This window comes from Dermacentor silvarum, chromosome 2 (genome assembly GCF_013339745.2).
Source record: "Dermacentor silvarum isolate Dsil-2018 chromosome 2, BIME_Dsil_1.4, whole genome shotgun sequence".
NCBI lineage: Eukaryota > Metazoa > Arthropoda > Arachnida > Ixodida > Ixodidae > Dermacentor > Dermacentor silvarum.
Window position 1 is genome coordinate 206,481,510 of NC_051155.1, and position 18,150 is coordinate 206,499,659.

At 41.8% G+C, this 18,150-nt stretch overlaps 1 protein-coding gene across 7 annotated transcripts in view; it reads left to right on the top strand.

Moving 5' to 3' along the window:
• LOC119442484 (transmembrane ascorbate-dependent reductase CYB561) overlaps window positions 1-16,696 on the top strand; it is a 42,651-nt gene extending 25,955 nt beyond the window's left edge. For 5 of the 7 annotated variants that reach the window (XM_037707384.2, XM_037707386.2, XM_037707385.2 and 2 more), the window contains exon 5: window positions 6,456-16,696. In XM_037707384.2, coding sequence (XP_037563312.1) covers window positions 6,456-6,630 — 175 coding nt within the window. In that variant the 3' untranslated portion in view covers window positions 6,631-16,696. The remainder of the gene's footprint in view (window positions 1-6,455) is intronic. The other 2 variants (XR_007465717.1, XR_007465718.1) reach the window with 2 other exon arrangements.
• The last annotated feature ends 1,454 nt before the right edge of the window (window positions 16,697-18,150 follow it).

Here is an 18,150-nt window from a genome sequence, read left to right on the forward strand (position 1 = left end):
CGAAGTTGTGGTATCACCTGATCCGATAGGCCAATGTGATATAGCCTTGAACTATTGAGCAATGCACTAGCGCATAAAATGATTGACAGCAAGAGAAGCAAGACAAGCCAGGCGTCGTTACTGTGCGTGGCTTGCTTTGGGCAGGAACCGCTGCATCCTGCATAGCCTGAGCACGATGCCGTTGTGCATATTGACGTGGCTGTTCCCGTCGCCGCTCATCGTGTTCACGCTGCTCTTCAGGAGTCCTAACTATGTGCGACCTTCCCATAGCACTATCACTACACAAATGAAATCAGTTGCTAGGCGGGTTCTTCTTGTACTTATGAATGTGTAGTGACCTCACTCCCTGCTTTGTATGCTACAGTTGCCGCTTCCAGGCAACTGCATCTTATGCAACTGTAATCTTTACTGGGAAACACGTGCAGCGAATGCTACGTGCTTCGCATCGTTCGAACACGCTTTATCATCTATCATGTGGTTTTGACATTTGTTTTGTACTTTTCTTTATTAAAACGAATACTGGGGTGTGTCTTGCATGCGCAGTTCCAGTAGAGATAGGCACTTTTCGCTTCAATTCGTGGAATGGTTTTCTGTCGATGGAGACGAAGAAATCCCGGGGTCTGAGTCATATGTAGCTTTGCTGTAATAAGTTTTCTCGCGTAGCGTCTCACCTTATGTTACTCTTGTTTGCAATTCATTCCACCATGACACTGCTGGTTTCTTGCCATTTTACTTATTGTTTGGCCACCACTGGGCTTTATCTTTTGACATCAATTCCTAGCTGCTGTCATGCACCATCGTACAAAATGTGCCCGTTACACTGCTGCTCAGGCTCATGCAGCGAGTTAGATCGCCAAGTTTTCAACTTTATTAGTCAGAATCCTTTTAGAAGAACAGGTGCAACTGTTGCCACAGACACATCTGCTTCTCTCCTGGCTTCGTAGTCCTTCTCTGGATTTTCTGCCACTGTATCAGTCCTTTTGAAAACCTTTTGTGACACTATGTGGGTGCTTACAAGGTTTTATGGCAACTTAGCTACGTAAACCATGAAATCATGCTGCTAGACTGCTTCATGATCTTCCTTGCCGCCTCCTGATGCTGTTCATGTCTCCTGGCTCAAACCATACTTTTCAGCCAGCTCCCAGTCTGATTAATCCGCGCCGATACAGTTCTCGGTCCACCAGAGATATGTTACAAGCTGCTTCCCCTGTGTGGATGAAGGCAACAATGATGACCGGGACATTACTCAGGACATTGCTTCAACCACCTTGTGTGGCTTAATCTGTAAACTGTTTGTACATTAATATTCTCCAACTTTGTCTCCCCTTTGTCTTACTGTTGCATTTTCATGCAAAATTTGGTTCACTGGGATACTTGCGATGCAACCTACGAAGTCCCCCTTCCACTGTTCGCAAGCTAGTTTTGTAAAACTCTCATTTGTCCTCAGCTTGAGTACACTTCTTCTATTTGGTCCCCTCACCAAACATTCTTAGTTGAAATACTAGAACGAATTCAGAATAGGGCTAGCCACTTCATTTCAAACAATTACAGCTATCTATGCCCAGTATAACACACATCAAACTGAAAGTTTCATTGCAGTCTTTAAACATTTGCTGTAACATTGCCCTGTTATCACTGTTTGACAAATTCATTCATTCCACTCACACAACACTAGCATGCCTGAAACGACCCTGCCCCATGTCACACAGGCTTCACAGTCATTTCAGCTATGCCCGCATTTACGGGTCAACATGTACCTTCGATTACTCTGCACTTCCATGTGCTGTCCGGTTATGGAATTCTCTCATGGACAGCATCGCATGCCAGTTGAACCATGACACATTCTGCGACGCCCTAGACAGTTATCTTGCTCAGGGGTGCAACAGCTGTACCAATTGCGCCATTTTGATACAATTTTGTATTTTTGTGCTGAGATGCGCCAAAACGCCCGACCAGCCGCTAAATTTCTCAGTTACGCTAGTTTTAGCGGGTAACAAAGGCCGCTTTGGCAACCTGCAGCTTGGACATCGCTAACCATTCCAGTCCGATCTAGTAGCGCAGACGAGGTCTGAACTACGTTAGCCACCGTATTTATATAAATACATGCCCAGACGAGACGTTGTGTTTGGTGGTGGGTGCCGAAGAATATTTTCGTAGCTGGTTGCAGTGCGGCATGTTGTATATGCAGTAAAATCTCGCTTAGAAAAGGAGTGCGCTTTGCTTGCAGTAATGAAAGCAGTTCGCCATTGCCGCATTGACTCAACATGATCCTCGCCGTATTGGTGCACGCGGTCACGAGCGGAGCGGTTATGAATGCTCCACGGAAACTCGCTTGTACGGTACAGAAAGCGACCTGGAACTGACGGTGTGAGCTTTGTAGGTGACGCAATGCACAAAACTAGCAAGGGTTCGTTTCCACGTGGCAACAGGCACATCGTTAATGAAACGGTGCCAATTTTCGCTGTACGCCGCCGAAACGCCAATAGATTGTCAAACAGTCGCTGCATGTTTCGACTACCGCCGGAACGTTGCGACACTTTGCTAGAAAAAAAAAAAAAAACGAAAGGAAACCACTCGCGAAAAAATGCATGTGTATTTTCCACATGTTTGGCAGAAAAAGTTGCGTGCAGTGCACTGCTGGGGCGCGATCGAGGTCGTTGTTCGGAGCGCGTATTCAATTTTGCCGGGCGCGGCCTAAGTCAACCGTGCATGGCGAAACTGAACGCGCGCTCCGAACAACCATCTCCGATCGCGCCCCTGCCATCACCTACGCTACTAATGTGAATTACCGTATATACTACTCGCGTAATGAACACACTTTTTTCCCCAGAAATCCAATGCGAAGTCGGCGTGTGCATTTATTATGCCGGGTAAATTTTATGGCGTTTTATGAGTTAGTGTTCTTTGTGAAGCTGCTCCAAATTTGGGATTTAGTGCTCCAAAACTGTGTTTTTTTTTCCCGTTACCTGCTCCAAATTGGGATTTTCCTGCTCCAAATGCAAGATTTTCCTGCAAAAATTGCTCCAAATCATAGTTTTGCTGTTGCACCACTGCTTGCTGATTAAACCTCTAGATACCTTGTTTGTTTTCGAACGTGGCATGATTGCATGACCCAGTGATCTTTCTTGTCTCTCATTCATTGCATATGGCATGTTTCTTTGTTTTCTGTTCTCTGTTCTAAATACTTTCTTTTTCCTCTTCAGAGATACAACCTTAATATTGTATACTATATAATATTCTAGTTTTCTTTCTTTGAATACACTTGTAGATAGAAGGTATTTAGTGTGATTATTAACATTTATCGACTATAAAGGTTTAATCTTTGCCAGTGTTGCATGCACTTATGAATTCTTTTATAGTTTGGCTTTTGTTGCTGTTGCTTCTCTTCGACGTATGTGAGACATTCAATGAATATTACACGCACACTTTATGTTTGGCCCCCTTTACTCAATATCTTACAGGCCCCTGAGGCATGCAAGGTATCCTAAATAAGAAAAAAAAACTGCTTAATATTAGGAACAGGTTCATTGCGCACTCACATATATAATATATATATATATATATTTCTTGCGACCTGCCGTGTTCTTCAAAATGGTGGCCTCTGTAGAGAAAGCTGAAGATTAAAGTCTTACTAAAAAAAAAAAAAAAAAAAAAGGTGATGCAGAGAGTTCAGAATCTTCGAGTGAGGCCAATTTTTAAACTGTCCTTGGACGACAGTGGTGAATCCTTGTACAGCGCTGAGAGCTTAGACTAAGCACATGTTTGAAAATTGGCATGACAAAAGGTGATCCCCCATGGCGCCACCTCATTCCCATTCACCATGCTCCTTGTATGATTCTTTCACTTGATGGTGCAGGAGTAGTAGTAGGCTAATTTTTTGAATTTCTTGCTGGAGAGCCTCTTCATCCCATTGTCACCGAGACCAGCTGCTTTACAATTCAGTATATTCTGAAACAACCATGCATCACACATCTTAGAAATCTTTGGAAGTCAATGGACTGAAGTGGAATGCTGGTGTTCCTTGCGTTTGTCACATTGTGAGAGGTGATCAAGAAGCCAGATGTGAAAATGTGCTAGTTAACAAAAGATATCATCTGCCCACCAAGTTTTGGTGATATGTTGAGCATAGATTGGTTCATCCTAGGATTAATTTTTGCGCTTCACAGATAATGAAGCAGCAGATGATCAGTACACAAAACCGGGACTATGCACGCTGTGGTCGGTCCTGACCACACCTGTTGAGAAATTCAGGCACTCTACATGCCAGAATGAGACATATTGGTTGACGAGAGTGTGCTTCATTTCAAAGGTCAAAGGCAGGCTTTGCATGCCACTGAAGCACGCTTGTTCCGGGCTCAAGTTTTTTGTTCTCTGCGAAGCGATCAGTGGATACATTAGAAATTTTATTATGTGCAAGGGGAAAGGCTCTTTTGGACAAGACAAGTTGTTCAGGCATTTGCTTGACATGACAATTAACCCTTCTAGCGTCGCTGACGTACCAGTATGTTTCCGTGTTTCTGTTCCACCATGTTTCTTTTGACATTCCTTTTGTCAGAGAGGAATGTAAGGCGCACACCAAGAGAGCATTTGCCATTATCCGTGTCATTTCTTTATTTCTGCACTTTCAAAAAATAGACCATTGTGTTCGTTTTATAATATTCAACAAAACAACCTGACGCTGGGGGTGCATCACCTCTGAAAGAACCTGACACTGAAAGGGTTAATGACACGTTGGTTTTGTAAAACACGAGCGGAAATTCTGTCAATCATCTGGAGTTGTTGGTGGTTACAGTAATACAGGGTAGCTATGTCAGCGTGGGCCCATTGATGAGGAGCAGGGTTTCCGACCACATTTTGATGAAGGTTCTGGCACAACATTTTCCAGGCAACTTGCCTCCTAACGAAAAAAGATAGACAAGGAGCTGCATCATTTGCGCAAGGAATGAGTCATTTTGGAAGAAAATAGAAATGTGTGTGTCCCGATTTTCATGTGGGTTTGTGTGCAGTCTCATAATTTGGTGTTTTACTCCAATAAGGATTTCTAGGAGTGATAAGCTACAAAACCACAGGTAATCTCGGGGAGTGCTTGGCTCTAGCATACTCTCATTACCAAGCGCGTAGCCCCAGCTGGCCATCTTAGCACATTGTTGTCTTAAAACACTGACTCATCAAACAACTGTTGCCAAGTCTGTTGTGGTTTGGTGTGATGATGATTGTTGGAGTTTATTGGTGCAAGGGCCAGATGTGGCCAAAGAGCGCCAGTGGTTTGGTGTGTTCCCATAAATGCTACTGCAGGGAGTAGTGTTGTGCAGAAGTCAGTAGTCTTGAGAATCTGTTTTATGTGCAAAATCAACTCCTCAAGCTTCATCGATGAACATCACTATGTCTCTTATGATCAAGAATAATCTCAGTAGTTTGATAGTTTGGGCCTAGCTGCTATAGATGACATATTTTGTCTTTGTCAGTAAATCACAAGTATTGTCACTAAATGTGATTTTAGACAGGGTATGTCCTTGATGTCAGCCTCTAGAGTCTGTAAAGGAGTACATTTATCTAGGTCAATTACTCACAGGGAACCCTGATCATGAGAAGGAAATTTTCAGAAGAATAAAATTGGGTTGGAGTGCATACGGCAGGCATCGCCAAATCCTGACTGGGAGCTTACCACTGTCGTTGAAAAGAAAAGTGTACAATCATTGCATTCTACCGGTGCTAACATACTGGGGCAGAAACTTGGAGGTTAACAAAGAAGCTCGAGAATAAGTTAAGGACTGCACAAAGAGTGATGGAACTGAAACATGTTACACCTAATGTTAAGAGACAGGAAGAGAGCGGTGTTGATTAGAGAGCAAACGGGGATAGCCGATATTCTAGTTGACATTAAGAGGAAAAAATGGATCTGGGCAGGCCATGGAATGTGTAGGACGGATAGCCGATGGACCATTAGAGTTACAGAATGGATACCAAGAGAAGGGGAGTGCAGCTGAGGACAGCAGCAAACAAGGTGACGTGATGAAGTTAGGAAATTTGCAGGCCCAAGGTTGGAATTGGCTAGCGCAAGACAGGGGTAATTGGAGATCGCAGGGAGAGGCCTACTGATCTCCTGCAGGCTGATGATGATGTCCCTGATGGCTGTGTCTATGCAAAATTTTTGTCTGAATGGGACAGTGTGCCACGTAGAAGCATTTTATGTGTGTTCCCTGATAGCATTGTGGCACTCGGGCAGTTAGCTCTCCTTTGACTTATCATTGCACCAGTGATGATTAATAAATATCTGCGGAAGGGTAAGAATTTTTCAATTATTTATGCTTGTTCATGCTGCACACAATTTTATAATAAGTGCATTAGAGGTATGTCTTGCTTAGCAGTTATTTTTGACGATGAAGCTATCCCCTTGCTGTGTCTGTTTATCTGAATGAGCTGACTACGTTTGTGCTGCTCTCTCCTGTGTGCAGGAAAGCAAACTACCAAACGCTACCTGGCGAGGCTGTGCTTGGCCACATGATAGCGGTGTGCATGGTGTGCTTTGCCGCCATGGTGGTGTACCTGACCACTCGAACATCATACCGTCGAACGCCTTTGCCAGAGGAGGCGACACTGCCTTTGCAAGCACACACACCCACTGATTAATGACAGAACAGAAGCTAAGACCCGGCTATTGCTTTGAGAACTGCCCCTTTGATCTGATTTAATATATAGGTAGCTTTCACACTGACAGTACCGATCTCTGAACACATTGTGAGAACAATAGCAAAATGTCTGGGGCTCGAATTGGCCGATCCGGTAGGGTGTGTTGATTTTGTTTTGATCTCTCCTGTTCTTTCCAAAAGTCCTCATAACTCTTATGTTTGTTGCTCATGAATATCTCTATATGTCTAAAGAAACCAGAAAAGAAGATGTGTTTTCTATTTCTGCAGGAGATGATGTAATGAGACTTGGCCCTCGGGTTTCTCCTGAGAAGTTTGTGAATTCGAGATTGTGAGGGGGCGATTCTTTCAAAAACTATTCTCTTGTGGAATTTCACTTGTGCCCTTTTGTTCTTTTGGACACTTTTGTGCTTATACATACATTTTGCCATGAACTCTGACAAGTTTTCCTGTTCTGTGGCTTTCTGCATGTTTGATGAATAGGCTATTTTGCTGGAGTCCTTTAATGTTTACTTTTCAAAGCCACAAAGGATTCTTGCTTCAGAGTTCTCTTGTGAGATTAACCATGATCTCATCAAAGAAATAGATAAAATGATAAAAATAGGTTCCATCATGCTGCATGATGAAACTCTAGTAGAAGGGATGCATGGAAATAGATACAAAGAAATAAATCATAGAAAAAGTGCAAGTCATATGAATTTTTTTTGTGTGCGTAAAACTTAAATTCTTTTTACATGCTTTTAAAACTCTCCACGTTTATGAAATATTAGTGATGATGCATATCACATAAAAGCTGAGCACAAGTGAAGTTAAGTTTTTGCTTCAATTGGAATTTACAACTTTTCATTTCCTGTACTAAGACGAAACATAAAGTAACAATACAGCCGACTTCTGTTAATTTGACCCTGATGAGACCGACAAAATTGATCAAATTATGTGACGGGTTCAATTAAACTAGACAAAAACTACAATGCTGATTAATTTGGCAGTATTTTCCAGAGTATAACACGCCCCCGAATCAAATGCGTGTCAATTTCTTATGTGTCTAAAATAGAAAACTAACATAGAAATGACATTAAAGCTCCTAAACAAAGTAGAAATCGTAACACACACCAGATTTTTTACCAAGAAACATTGGCAAGGGTCTAATACGTGTTGTACAATCTCCTTAGGGTGAGCCCAAAATAGGCATTTTCGAAGGGAGAGGACAAGTGCTTTACACATTCACTGTACCTTAAGCTCCGCCAAGGCAAACGCTGCCACTACAGGGGCCGCTGTAGGGGTCACCGTAGGGGTCGGGCATGTGCGTGCTGACTGGTCAAGTTTGAATTATCCGGCAAAGGCCAATTTTAGGATGAAAATAACTAAATTTAAGGCCCATAGAAATGCATGGGCAATGGCCGGGACCTTCGGTTGGGATTGAATTGAACCCAAAATCCATTTCATTGGAGTCGAATTAATGGAAGTCTACTGTATAATTTTTAAATGTGAAGCGGACATCCTAGCAGTTATGAGTCTGTCTGTAACCAAACTAAGTTATTCTGTAAGATCATAAGGCAGCTTTTGTTTGTGCCTGACTTTGAAGGTAGGTTCATTTGTGTGACCCTGTGCTTTGTTTTGTTTGATAAATACCATGTCAACGCCACTACTGCATCAACACAGCACAGCATAACACTGATTCTTGGTGTTGACTGTTTGCTTAGACTTTGACTTGAACCGTTGTGATATTTTGAAGTTGATTTTGAGCTGCTCTCAGACATGGGTTGATGGCTTATGCAGTTGGGCACACTAAGTTGCACATCTTGGATAATGCTTTACAGCAATTGTCAGTCAATATTCAATATAGCTTTTAAAGCTCTTCTGGAGAATCTATCCTATATTTTTCTGATTTAAGAAGGTTGTGGTGTGCTGTGGAAGTCACATAATTTGTGACTCTTTCTTTGTTAACTTGTACTTTAACATTTGCTGACAATACTATGCCATGTTATGTTTATGCTTGTGAATGTCTGGAAAAAGGCCCTGGTGTGTTTCTAGGGCTACCCTGCTCCGATAATTTTGTTATTGTTTAGTGTACCTCTTTCCCTTCTTATGTTGATTATTTATCTCATGAACTTTTTTTTGTGGGTTCATCATTATCTCAATGTACTTACACCAGCTGTGCTCGGTTATTCATTGTAATTTAGAGCTGCTTGGTGAAGCTCGCATGTTTACCTTTGATGTGTGGGCCATTAAGTCAGTTTTCTACAGCAAGCTGATATATTTTTTTTTTTAATCGAAAGTTTGTCCTTCAGCTTAAAACATGTGAAGCATGAATATGTACCTGCATAATTTGTTGTGTTCTTTGAAGTCTTAACAGGGATCTGTGGTGCAGACCATAGTTCACTGAACACTTTGTTTGATAGCTATCTGCCTGAAGCACGCATGAGCAGATGACTGTCAGCATTTACTCGACTTAAAATTTTTCTTGTATAAAGCTATAAGATAATTGCCTGAAGAATGTCATCACGGATTCTGAAAAATGGCCCTGACATCTCTTGGTTCCTTTTTTGCTGTCACTTTGTTCATTTCATTGTGCAGCCTAAGCCACAGTAAGGGCAGCATTTTGTAATGATTCTTTCCTTTCATTTTCTTTTCCTCTGCTGTGCTGAGTAGCCTGTCCTTGTGAAAATTATGCTTGATGGCATGTGCATGCAAGTGAATGCAGTGCTCAGCGGTCAATTCTGGCAAAAATAGCGTGTTGTTACGGAATGTACGAGACTGAAACAAAGGGAGAGAGGGATTGTTGGAAAGAGAATTATTACAAATTCTCACCTCGACATTAGGTTGTCATACAGTGGAATAGATCATAAGTTCTAAGCTGCCAAAAATGTGTCCTGAGACGTGCACAGTTGTACCGAGTGAAAAAAAAATGTTTTTTTTTTTCATTTGAACTGAATTATATTTGTTCTTTTTAAGTCTAGCTAAGTAAACAGCGCTTGCTGTAGTGGGTAGAAAATTGTTTTCTCCTAAACTGAATCTTGCTGCTTTCCTTTTATATTTTGTTTCTTGTGCAATGAAAGACAGCACCTGAAGTGGGAAATGTACAGTTCTTGTACTTATTCTGGTGTTAGTAAATAAGTCATTAAAATTGCTTGCAATCAGTTTTTCCTTAGCTGACTTTAGTGCTCCCTTGTGATGGCAAGGCTTCATTAACAGTGCAATGATAAATTATAAACAGGATGCTCTTTGTATGTTGTGCATGCCTAATTGTCTATCAGCATAGTATTCCTTTGAGTTTCCCGTCTTTTTTGTTTATTCTTTGGGGGGAAAGAGTTGGGATTTTATGTTAGCCGGGTGCCTCTTTGTTAAGTTAGATTCGTTTACATCACATACAAGAAATTATATGGAGGCAAATCACATTGGGTGCATTGTACAAGAGATGGACTTCGGTGTTTATCCTCTGAGACTTTATATGACTTCTTCATTTGTTTACGTATAGCAGGGCAAATCGGTTCTATCACCCTGAAGTTGTATTTATGGCACAGGCACTACAGTCACATGTATTTGTTCTTTTATACTGTGTTACAACCTGCTTTGTTGTATAACATTTTTCTGTGTTGTAAAGCTGTTCTTTTCTGAATTTCAGTTCTTCAAAATTATCTTATGCATTTCATTATAAATTTGTGGCCTGCAGCTTTTGTTTTGTGGTCTTGAGACATTTGGCTACTTACTGTTGTCATGGCCATTGTATGTAGTACCGGTCTGACACATTTTGTCACTGCATCTTTCTCTTCATTTTCTTCCTGTCATCTGTTTTATGAAGTCAATTGTGTTTTGGTTGTTTCAGTTTAAATATCATGGGTGTTTTAACAATCTGAGGGGACCTTGTTTATGTACGTGTATCTGTTTTATTACAGGTATTATTATCTTTGTTTATCAAAATCATGCTTTGAATGATAAATCTTTTACGCCTGAAGATTTGCTTTGCTGATTTAGTGAGCCCTAAGTTTACGTGGTCTGTCTTTATGTAATATATTTGATGGGTCTTATCTTTTTTATATTAGATATCTCCTTTGCTGATTAGGATAATCCTTGTAATTATAGCAAATGTGTGCCTTTCTTGCATCATCTTAAGATATAGCATATTGGCTATGTATTTGTTTATTTTACCTTTTAGCTATTTGTATACAGAAGAATTGGCATATCTCTTATGTTGCATTCTTTAGAGAGCTATGCATCACAATAATAGTCTTGTGGGATACTTGCTTTGCACTTTATTTAGCTGGAATTTTACATTTGCTGCCTCATGTAATGCAGGCCAGGATTTTCAAAATGAAATTGTTTGTTCTTTGCTTGGTGAAACGAAAAATTCTTTTGTCATTGTGTGGCCTCAATGTAGTCTTGTTGATTGTAGTGTGTGAGGGCTGCCATGGAAATGCTGCATTAATATGCTTAAAAGCATTGCAGATCTTCGTGATATGTCGTGATATGTGTATGCTTATATATATGTCGTTTCTATCTCTATCGTCGATAAAGCCTAATGTTTGTACTAACATGCTGTGATGTGCCATAATGGTTGAAAATATATCTTGTCTCGTACGCGGAGTCTAGTCTAGTCGTAGTGAATGTAGCTTATCTGTTACCCCTGCTACTATTCAGAGAGTCTTTTTATAGATATTTCTATATGGTGTTGTACTACTGTGTGAAGGAAATGTAGCCACTGTTGTAGTGATACCATGATGGTAAGAAAAAACATTAACACTGTCATTAACTTGACACGAAGGCGGCTCGAAACGATGAATTTGTATATAGTTGAGTTTATTGAACAAGAGTGATTGTCAACTTCAACAACAGTAGTTGCTACTATGTTTCGTGTCTTCCTTTAAATTGCAGATTGCCCAAAGATTTTTCTTCAAATTTTGCTCCTTTATGGCCTTTCCCATTAGTCAGTGAACTTTGAATTTTTGCAGATTATGCTAGGATTAGGCAGTCTTGAATGCAAGCTGCGTTTTAAGGACCAGAAAGCTTTTGACTTTGTCCTACCATTATGTTATTTTGGTTCATCTTTTTGCCTTGATTCTCATAAATTCATTCAGCAAACATTCACATCTTTTTTTGATGTCAGTTTTCTTCGTTATACTACAGATTATCACTACATATCAGTTTGCATTGAATGCCAGGGTTTGAGTGGGGTTGTGAGAGTTATCTTTACACTGCCCATGAATGTAAATTTGGCACTTTTTCAGAGTATCAACTGCTGAATCTTAAATCAATTCCTAAAGGCTGATGTGCCTCCAAAATGCGTTACGTTAGTGCAGGTTTGCATTGTGTTGATTGATCTTATACCATATCACTGAATGTCTATCTTCTGAAACCAAGGGTGGTATCTCTTTGATACTGTCTACTAAAGCACATCTAAAATGCACCTGCTTTGTTACCCATATGTATCGTGTGTTTCTTGTGTGGTTTGCTGCCCAAGTTTTTGTGGAGTTTTATTCTCTGTTAATAACTACTGGAGACATTACTTTCATTCCATGCTGATAAACTAAAGCAGCGGAAGTTGGTGTAACGAGAAGTTGCTGGCAGCCACATCTAGGTGCAATAGAAAAGGGAATCACTCTGCGAATGTGAAGAAAGGGCAGCACAGAAGATTACGCATAGAATTAGGGCACGCATAGATTGAAAGCACGTCTTGCTCGAGTGGGCAACTTACAGAGACGATCGATATTGATATCAGATGAATATGGAAATGCTCTACCAAGGCTATCTGACATTGAAGCATATGCCGAGTCCATGGCCTAGCCAATCGAAACAGCGCAAAGCACTTTGTCTTGTTTTTATATATTGACTCGATAAGCTTGTTCTAAAAACTACGACCCACCCACTTCATCTTATCAAGAATGCTAGTTTTTGTATTACAAGATTCACAAGATTATCTGCCTTCATCGCCTAGGACACTTGCTCTGCTAATAAGATTAGGAAACCTGCAACCTTTGCTCTTTATTTCTTTTCTATTCTTCTGCTTCTTCTAGGGCCTTTCTTCCTCTCGGTTCCATTCCCTGCTGAGTAGCATGTCAGCGAATATACAAACGCCAAACGCTGTGCTTTTCAATAAAGAGCACTCTCTCTATTCCCCTAGATTGGGATAGTGCAGTGCTGTGCTTACACTATTTCTGTGTGTCCTCTTGTATATTGTTGCTTTGTTTACATTATGAAGTAATTCCCTTCCATAATCATGAACGAGCTAGCCTCTCAAGATGTTCTTCTTAGGTGGACTACCCCTCAGTGTTATGTTGGTGTTGTGTCATCAACTATGTTGATAGAATTGACCACATTAACACTGAGACATTAACCAAATGTCTCTGAAGCATTGTGCTGGTTGCTATGTTAAGCGAAGATGAAAGCATCATTGAAATTCGTTTACTGAGAATATGACTCGCACATTGCCCAGAGGACTCTTTTGAAGATTATCTTGTGGAGGTTAAGCCAGTCTGAGCCCTCCAATGGTAATTAGCCTAGTTTTTGTAGACAGTCTGTGTGGGGTGTTCATTAGAAAGGTGACGTATCAGAACACGTTGAAATAACTGAAACTTTTGTAAAGTTTTTGATAGCATGTACTGAATCTGGATAGGAGGAGCTCATATGAGCTTTAAGCACTTTTGTTTGTATAGACAAACACTGCACATTTCGTCCTTGTTCCTCTCCCTTCTAATTTTGCAAGTTATTTGTGTGGCAACGCTGTAAATCTTGTGGCACACATTCAGAATGCTATTCATTTAAATTGGACTTTTTGCGTGTGGTATGTGCTACATATTTGCCTCATATGCTGGCCTTATTTGAGCACTTTACAACTCTTATTATAGGTCCTAGAAGGAGGCTTTTATAAATTCATACCTACAGTTAGCTTGTGTTGAGAACAACATGGAATCTGAGTCATGTGTAGCAACACTTTGAAAAAAAAAAAAAAAATTCATTTCACATTGCACAAGAGGTCAGGAAGTAGAGGCATTATGAGTAAGTTAAAACACTGGCGTTAACCTTTTATTCACTGTGCAGGGTGTCCCACGCAACTTGTGGCAAAATTTAAAAAAAACGTGAGGTAAAAACAAGGTAATGTTTTTTGCCATTGCTTGAGCAAGTTGCTCTATTTTTTGAATTTTGCCTAATCACATTAGTTGTTATTAATTCCTTAACATCTGAAATATTATAATCAGTCAAATTGTCAATCAGCAAATTGTAGGCAATCATGAAAAAATTCCTGATCCTCTCTGTTGCTCAATATGTCCTCCATAAAAGTTGTTTCCAAGCTTTGAAAAAAGCCCACAAAAGACGAAAAAATGCCACGAGACTAGTTGCGCAGCACTTTTCGCGTGCTTTTGCGGGCTTCTTTCTTCACCTTGTCCTTATCAAGCCGCGATTTCACTGAAATGCTGTGCGCTCGCTGCGAACCTGGCTGCTGCTGCACGCAGCGAATGGGCTAATCGCGCTGGCTCAGAAGTGCCCATCATCTTGTGCAAAGTCACTGTTAATACGCTGCGATCACATTAATGCATCACTGACAGAGGGGAAAAACAAGATTAAACCCCAGCTTACCACTGCCGCGCGAGGCCAGAACAAAGTGGCAGCGAGCAGCCGAGCAAGTGCGTGCGATTGGTGATAGAAAGAATCGGGAAAGATGAGCTGGGAGCACCGCCCGACACGGCGTTTGACTTGGCTAGCAAGATGCCACCGGTTAAAGAGCGCGTGCGAGCGACACTGCCTACACTGCCCCGTTGCCTTTTTCCTGGCATTTTCAAAGTGGAGATTTTGAGATCTCCAGAGTCCAATGCAAAAACTTCGAGATAAGAGGTGAAAAAATGGGTGGAAAGCATGGCCGGAAAAAAGAAATTGACTTAATCGATATTTCGAGACATCAGAGTTTGAGTTAATGAGGGTTGACTGTATGTGTGACAGTTCAACACAGTATGGTTGAAGAAAGCCAGTCCACCTAATGTGCACTGTGTGCAAATATGAAAGGGGACACCTGATTTGTATTCCAGACAGTTAACTCCCATTGGTTTTTGCAGCTAAACGAAGTTCACTTTGTCCGGGTATAGAGTGTGAGATCTGCCAATTGCAGTCAGCAGCAAAAAATAGCCGTATTTAAACTGCTACAGTGGTTATTGTGTGAACACCAATTAGGTGTTTTCTTTGATCTTGGTGACTTTCCTGTACATTTCCAGTGGAGCACACTTTTGTTGTAACAAATGCAGTGAGCAAAGCAAGAAAATACTTTTTTTTAGCAAAGTGCAATGTGTTGCTTGGATTTCTATCTTCTCTGTGAATTTGGTACCTGCCTGTTTTCTTAATCTTCACACTATAGCAGAAAGTAAAATTTTGGCTTGTGGAGCTTCAATAACATTGTCTTGTAACTAATCCTTCATCTGTTGACAAAGTTGTTGAAGCTAGGTTTTCTCTTCATGCGTGTGTAGTACACTTGTCGGTATTTGTTCTTATTTTTTCTTGCTGCCAACATGAACGACGAAGTTGAAAGAAGTAACAGTGTGTCTGTTTCCATGCCTGTCAGTGTGTGTATGAGTTGGACGTGGTGCTTTGGGGCCAAAACTGGTTTAACCTGACAACACTTGTGTTCAGGCAGGTCGGTTTGCATTTGTAGTATGTTATTCAGTCCAGGACGTACACATGAAAGGCACGGCAGGACAAGGACTTGCCTTGTGCTCCTTTAATTTAACTGATTTGTGCTGAATGAATACCACATTGTGACCTTACAAATGTTGTATTGAAAGAAATGCAAAACTGGGCATAACTTTTCTATTAACTGATCCAGAAAGTTGAAATTATACATGACTAGAATATTTCTTCTTGTGCGCAGTAGTAGTCAAGTTAGATGCCTGCTATGAAGGCAATGCATTTGTGCCAGATCTGCTTTGAAAAAGAAATCTTTGGTGGTCGCTATTGTGCTATTCCTTTCACCTACTCTGCATCATCCAGTCATTGCAGCAAGGACTTCTTTTCACTGAAGCTGAAGTGGGATAGCTACAAATCTGGCTTGCACGGTCAGCAGGAAACAAGTATTCTGTCAAAATTTGCGCCAGACAGCTGCAGCCACTAGCAGTCTCTTTAACATGACGTAAAAAGGCAAAAATATGGCCACTTTCAGGGAACTTTTTTTTCACACCTAGTCTGTGCCTAGCTTTTGTAGGGGAGGTTGTACAGTGACCCACTTGTGCAAAAATCACGTACATGTCCCCTTGTCATTGACAATTCAGCCATTAGACTGGTTCCTACCATGTTGATATTTGCTAAGTACACCTTTCCTCTTAAACCTTATTTATCTGTCTCATGCCATTGCATATGTCAATGACTTGACCATGATGATTCTGCTGTATTCTGTGGATGTTGAGCCTACTGCACCTTTCTTCGTCAAAAAATTCGGGAGAAAACATTGCTTTTGCTTTGCTTATCGCAGGGAGAGCCTTCGTCCTGCAGTGGACATAAATATAGGCTGCTGCTGATGATAATGATGAAGATGATGATACCCGAACTTTTGCATACTAGAAGGATGACTAGCCACTTTGACCACGTTCATAATTTGAACGACCTATGCCAGTTGTTATGCCTGCTTTCGCATTATACCTTAGGTTAATACCCGCATTGAATGGCTGGCTACATAACCATGACATATCACAATGTCAAATAATAAAATGTAAATCATTTATATTTTCCTGTTTGTATTTCAATTTAGGTTGTTGGTATACATTTATTCCTTTCAAATCTTGGCTTGCTGATATGATGCAAAAGTCTGCTACTGTGGGTTTGTGTTTGTGTGCACTAGTATTTAGCTCCTCGTGGTTGTTGTGAAGCACGCTGTTGTCAATTACTGTTGTAAGATTGCATGGCCTATGCAGCGGACGTTGCTCATATCACTGACACTGCTTTTGTTGTTGCTTTTGGTGAGCAAGCTGTTGATGCAAGGCTGGTTGTACGGCACCATTGTCTTTCCGGATGTGTCTCCTTTGTGAACTTGCGGTCTGTAATGTGCAAAATAAAAACAAATGGGCAACGCAGGATTCGTGTGCATCAGTCTCATCTTGTGCGGCGTAGCTGTGGCTTTACCTAGGGTCTACTGCGATTCTCAATACTCATGGCAAAAAACAACCGTTTAACCGACCTGAATGAAGATCGTTGCATTTAAAGGGGCCCTGAACCACTTTTTATCGAAGTGGAGAAAGGCATTTGAAGTGAAAATGGGCTATTTCAGAAATACTTTGCCGCAAGAAGTATTCTAATGCGTTCAGCAGAAGCGGAGTTACTAGCAATCAAACACGGTCTCTGATGTGCTCCCGTTCCTTCTTCAATGCCTTGCACTGCGAAGGCTATGGCGGAGTGGGGCGTGGCCACGATGCTCCGCCTTCTAAATGTCGCCATGGCGCGCAGTTCAAATTTTATTTTGGATGTTAACGTTGACGCTACGACTTCCGATTTTGGTGCCTACCACGCATTGAACGTAAGCCAAACGCTGTTGTCCTCGGCGATCCGCAGTGCGCTTAGCCAGTGGACTCGTGGTGGCACCCCGCGGCGGCCGCGGTAATCCGCTTTATTACGAAATAAAGTGTCCAGGGGCGGTATTCTGTAAGGGTCCACCTAGTGCACTGTCCATTTCGCCATTTCGGCGACCGTTGATTCGCTGCTGCTTGACGTGCAGGAAGGTGCCAGCCAGTCTCCTTGCTGCACGTCAAGCAGCAGCGAATCAACGGTCGTCGAAATGGACAGTTCACTAGGTAGACTCTTACAGAATACCGCCCCAGAAGAGAGTGAGGAGCAGGCGGTCGTGTTTATGAAGAGAGCGTTTGAGCGAAAGGTGACTTCGCGCTCCGCTTGCGAGCTTCACGCAACGCGTACGACAGCAAAACTTGGCTGAGGAGATGTTCACAGCAGCGTATCATATGCTACTCGTGGACTCTTCACCAAGCCAGAGGGGTGGTTCAGGGCCTCTTTAATGGACCCTGAAACGATTTTGACGATTATGTACAAACCTACTGAGTCGTTGGAGTATGTCCTTCTGATCCCACGTAAAGCGGGTAATTTTATTGCGATAGCAATTATATGGACACTCAAAAGCAGATTTCTGCCGTCGCCGTCGCCGTGAGGTTCCGTATGACGTCAATGGAGATGAAATCGTCGCCGCGCGCCGAACGCTGTGTGTGCGAGTGAAAGGGCGCGAGGGACGCGCGCTTTCACGGGGAGTGAACGCACGGCGGAGAACAAACGCGCGTTCTGCGCTGTGCTCCCTTAAGGGCTGCAGAAGTAGGCCTCTCTTTCTTCCTCTACAATCACCATATATGTAGAGCAAACGTGCATTCTTCCGACGCACGAAAGGCCGTGGAAGGGAGGCGACGTTTAGCTGCGGCACCAAGTGCCTATTTATATCAGAGGCTCCGGCAACAGTCACCAACGCCGCACGCATTTTGAGCGAACGCGGGCAAAACGCCGACGGCGTCGACAACAGTTCTGCGTGTTGCCG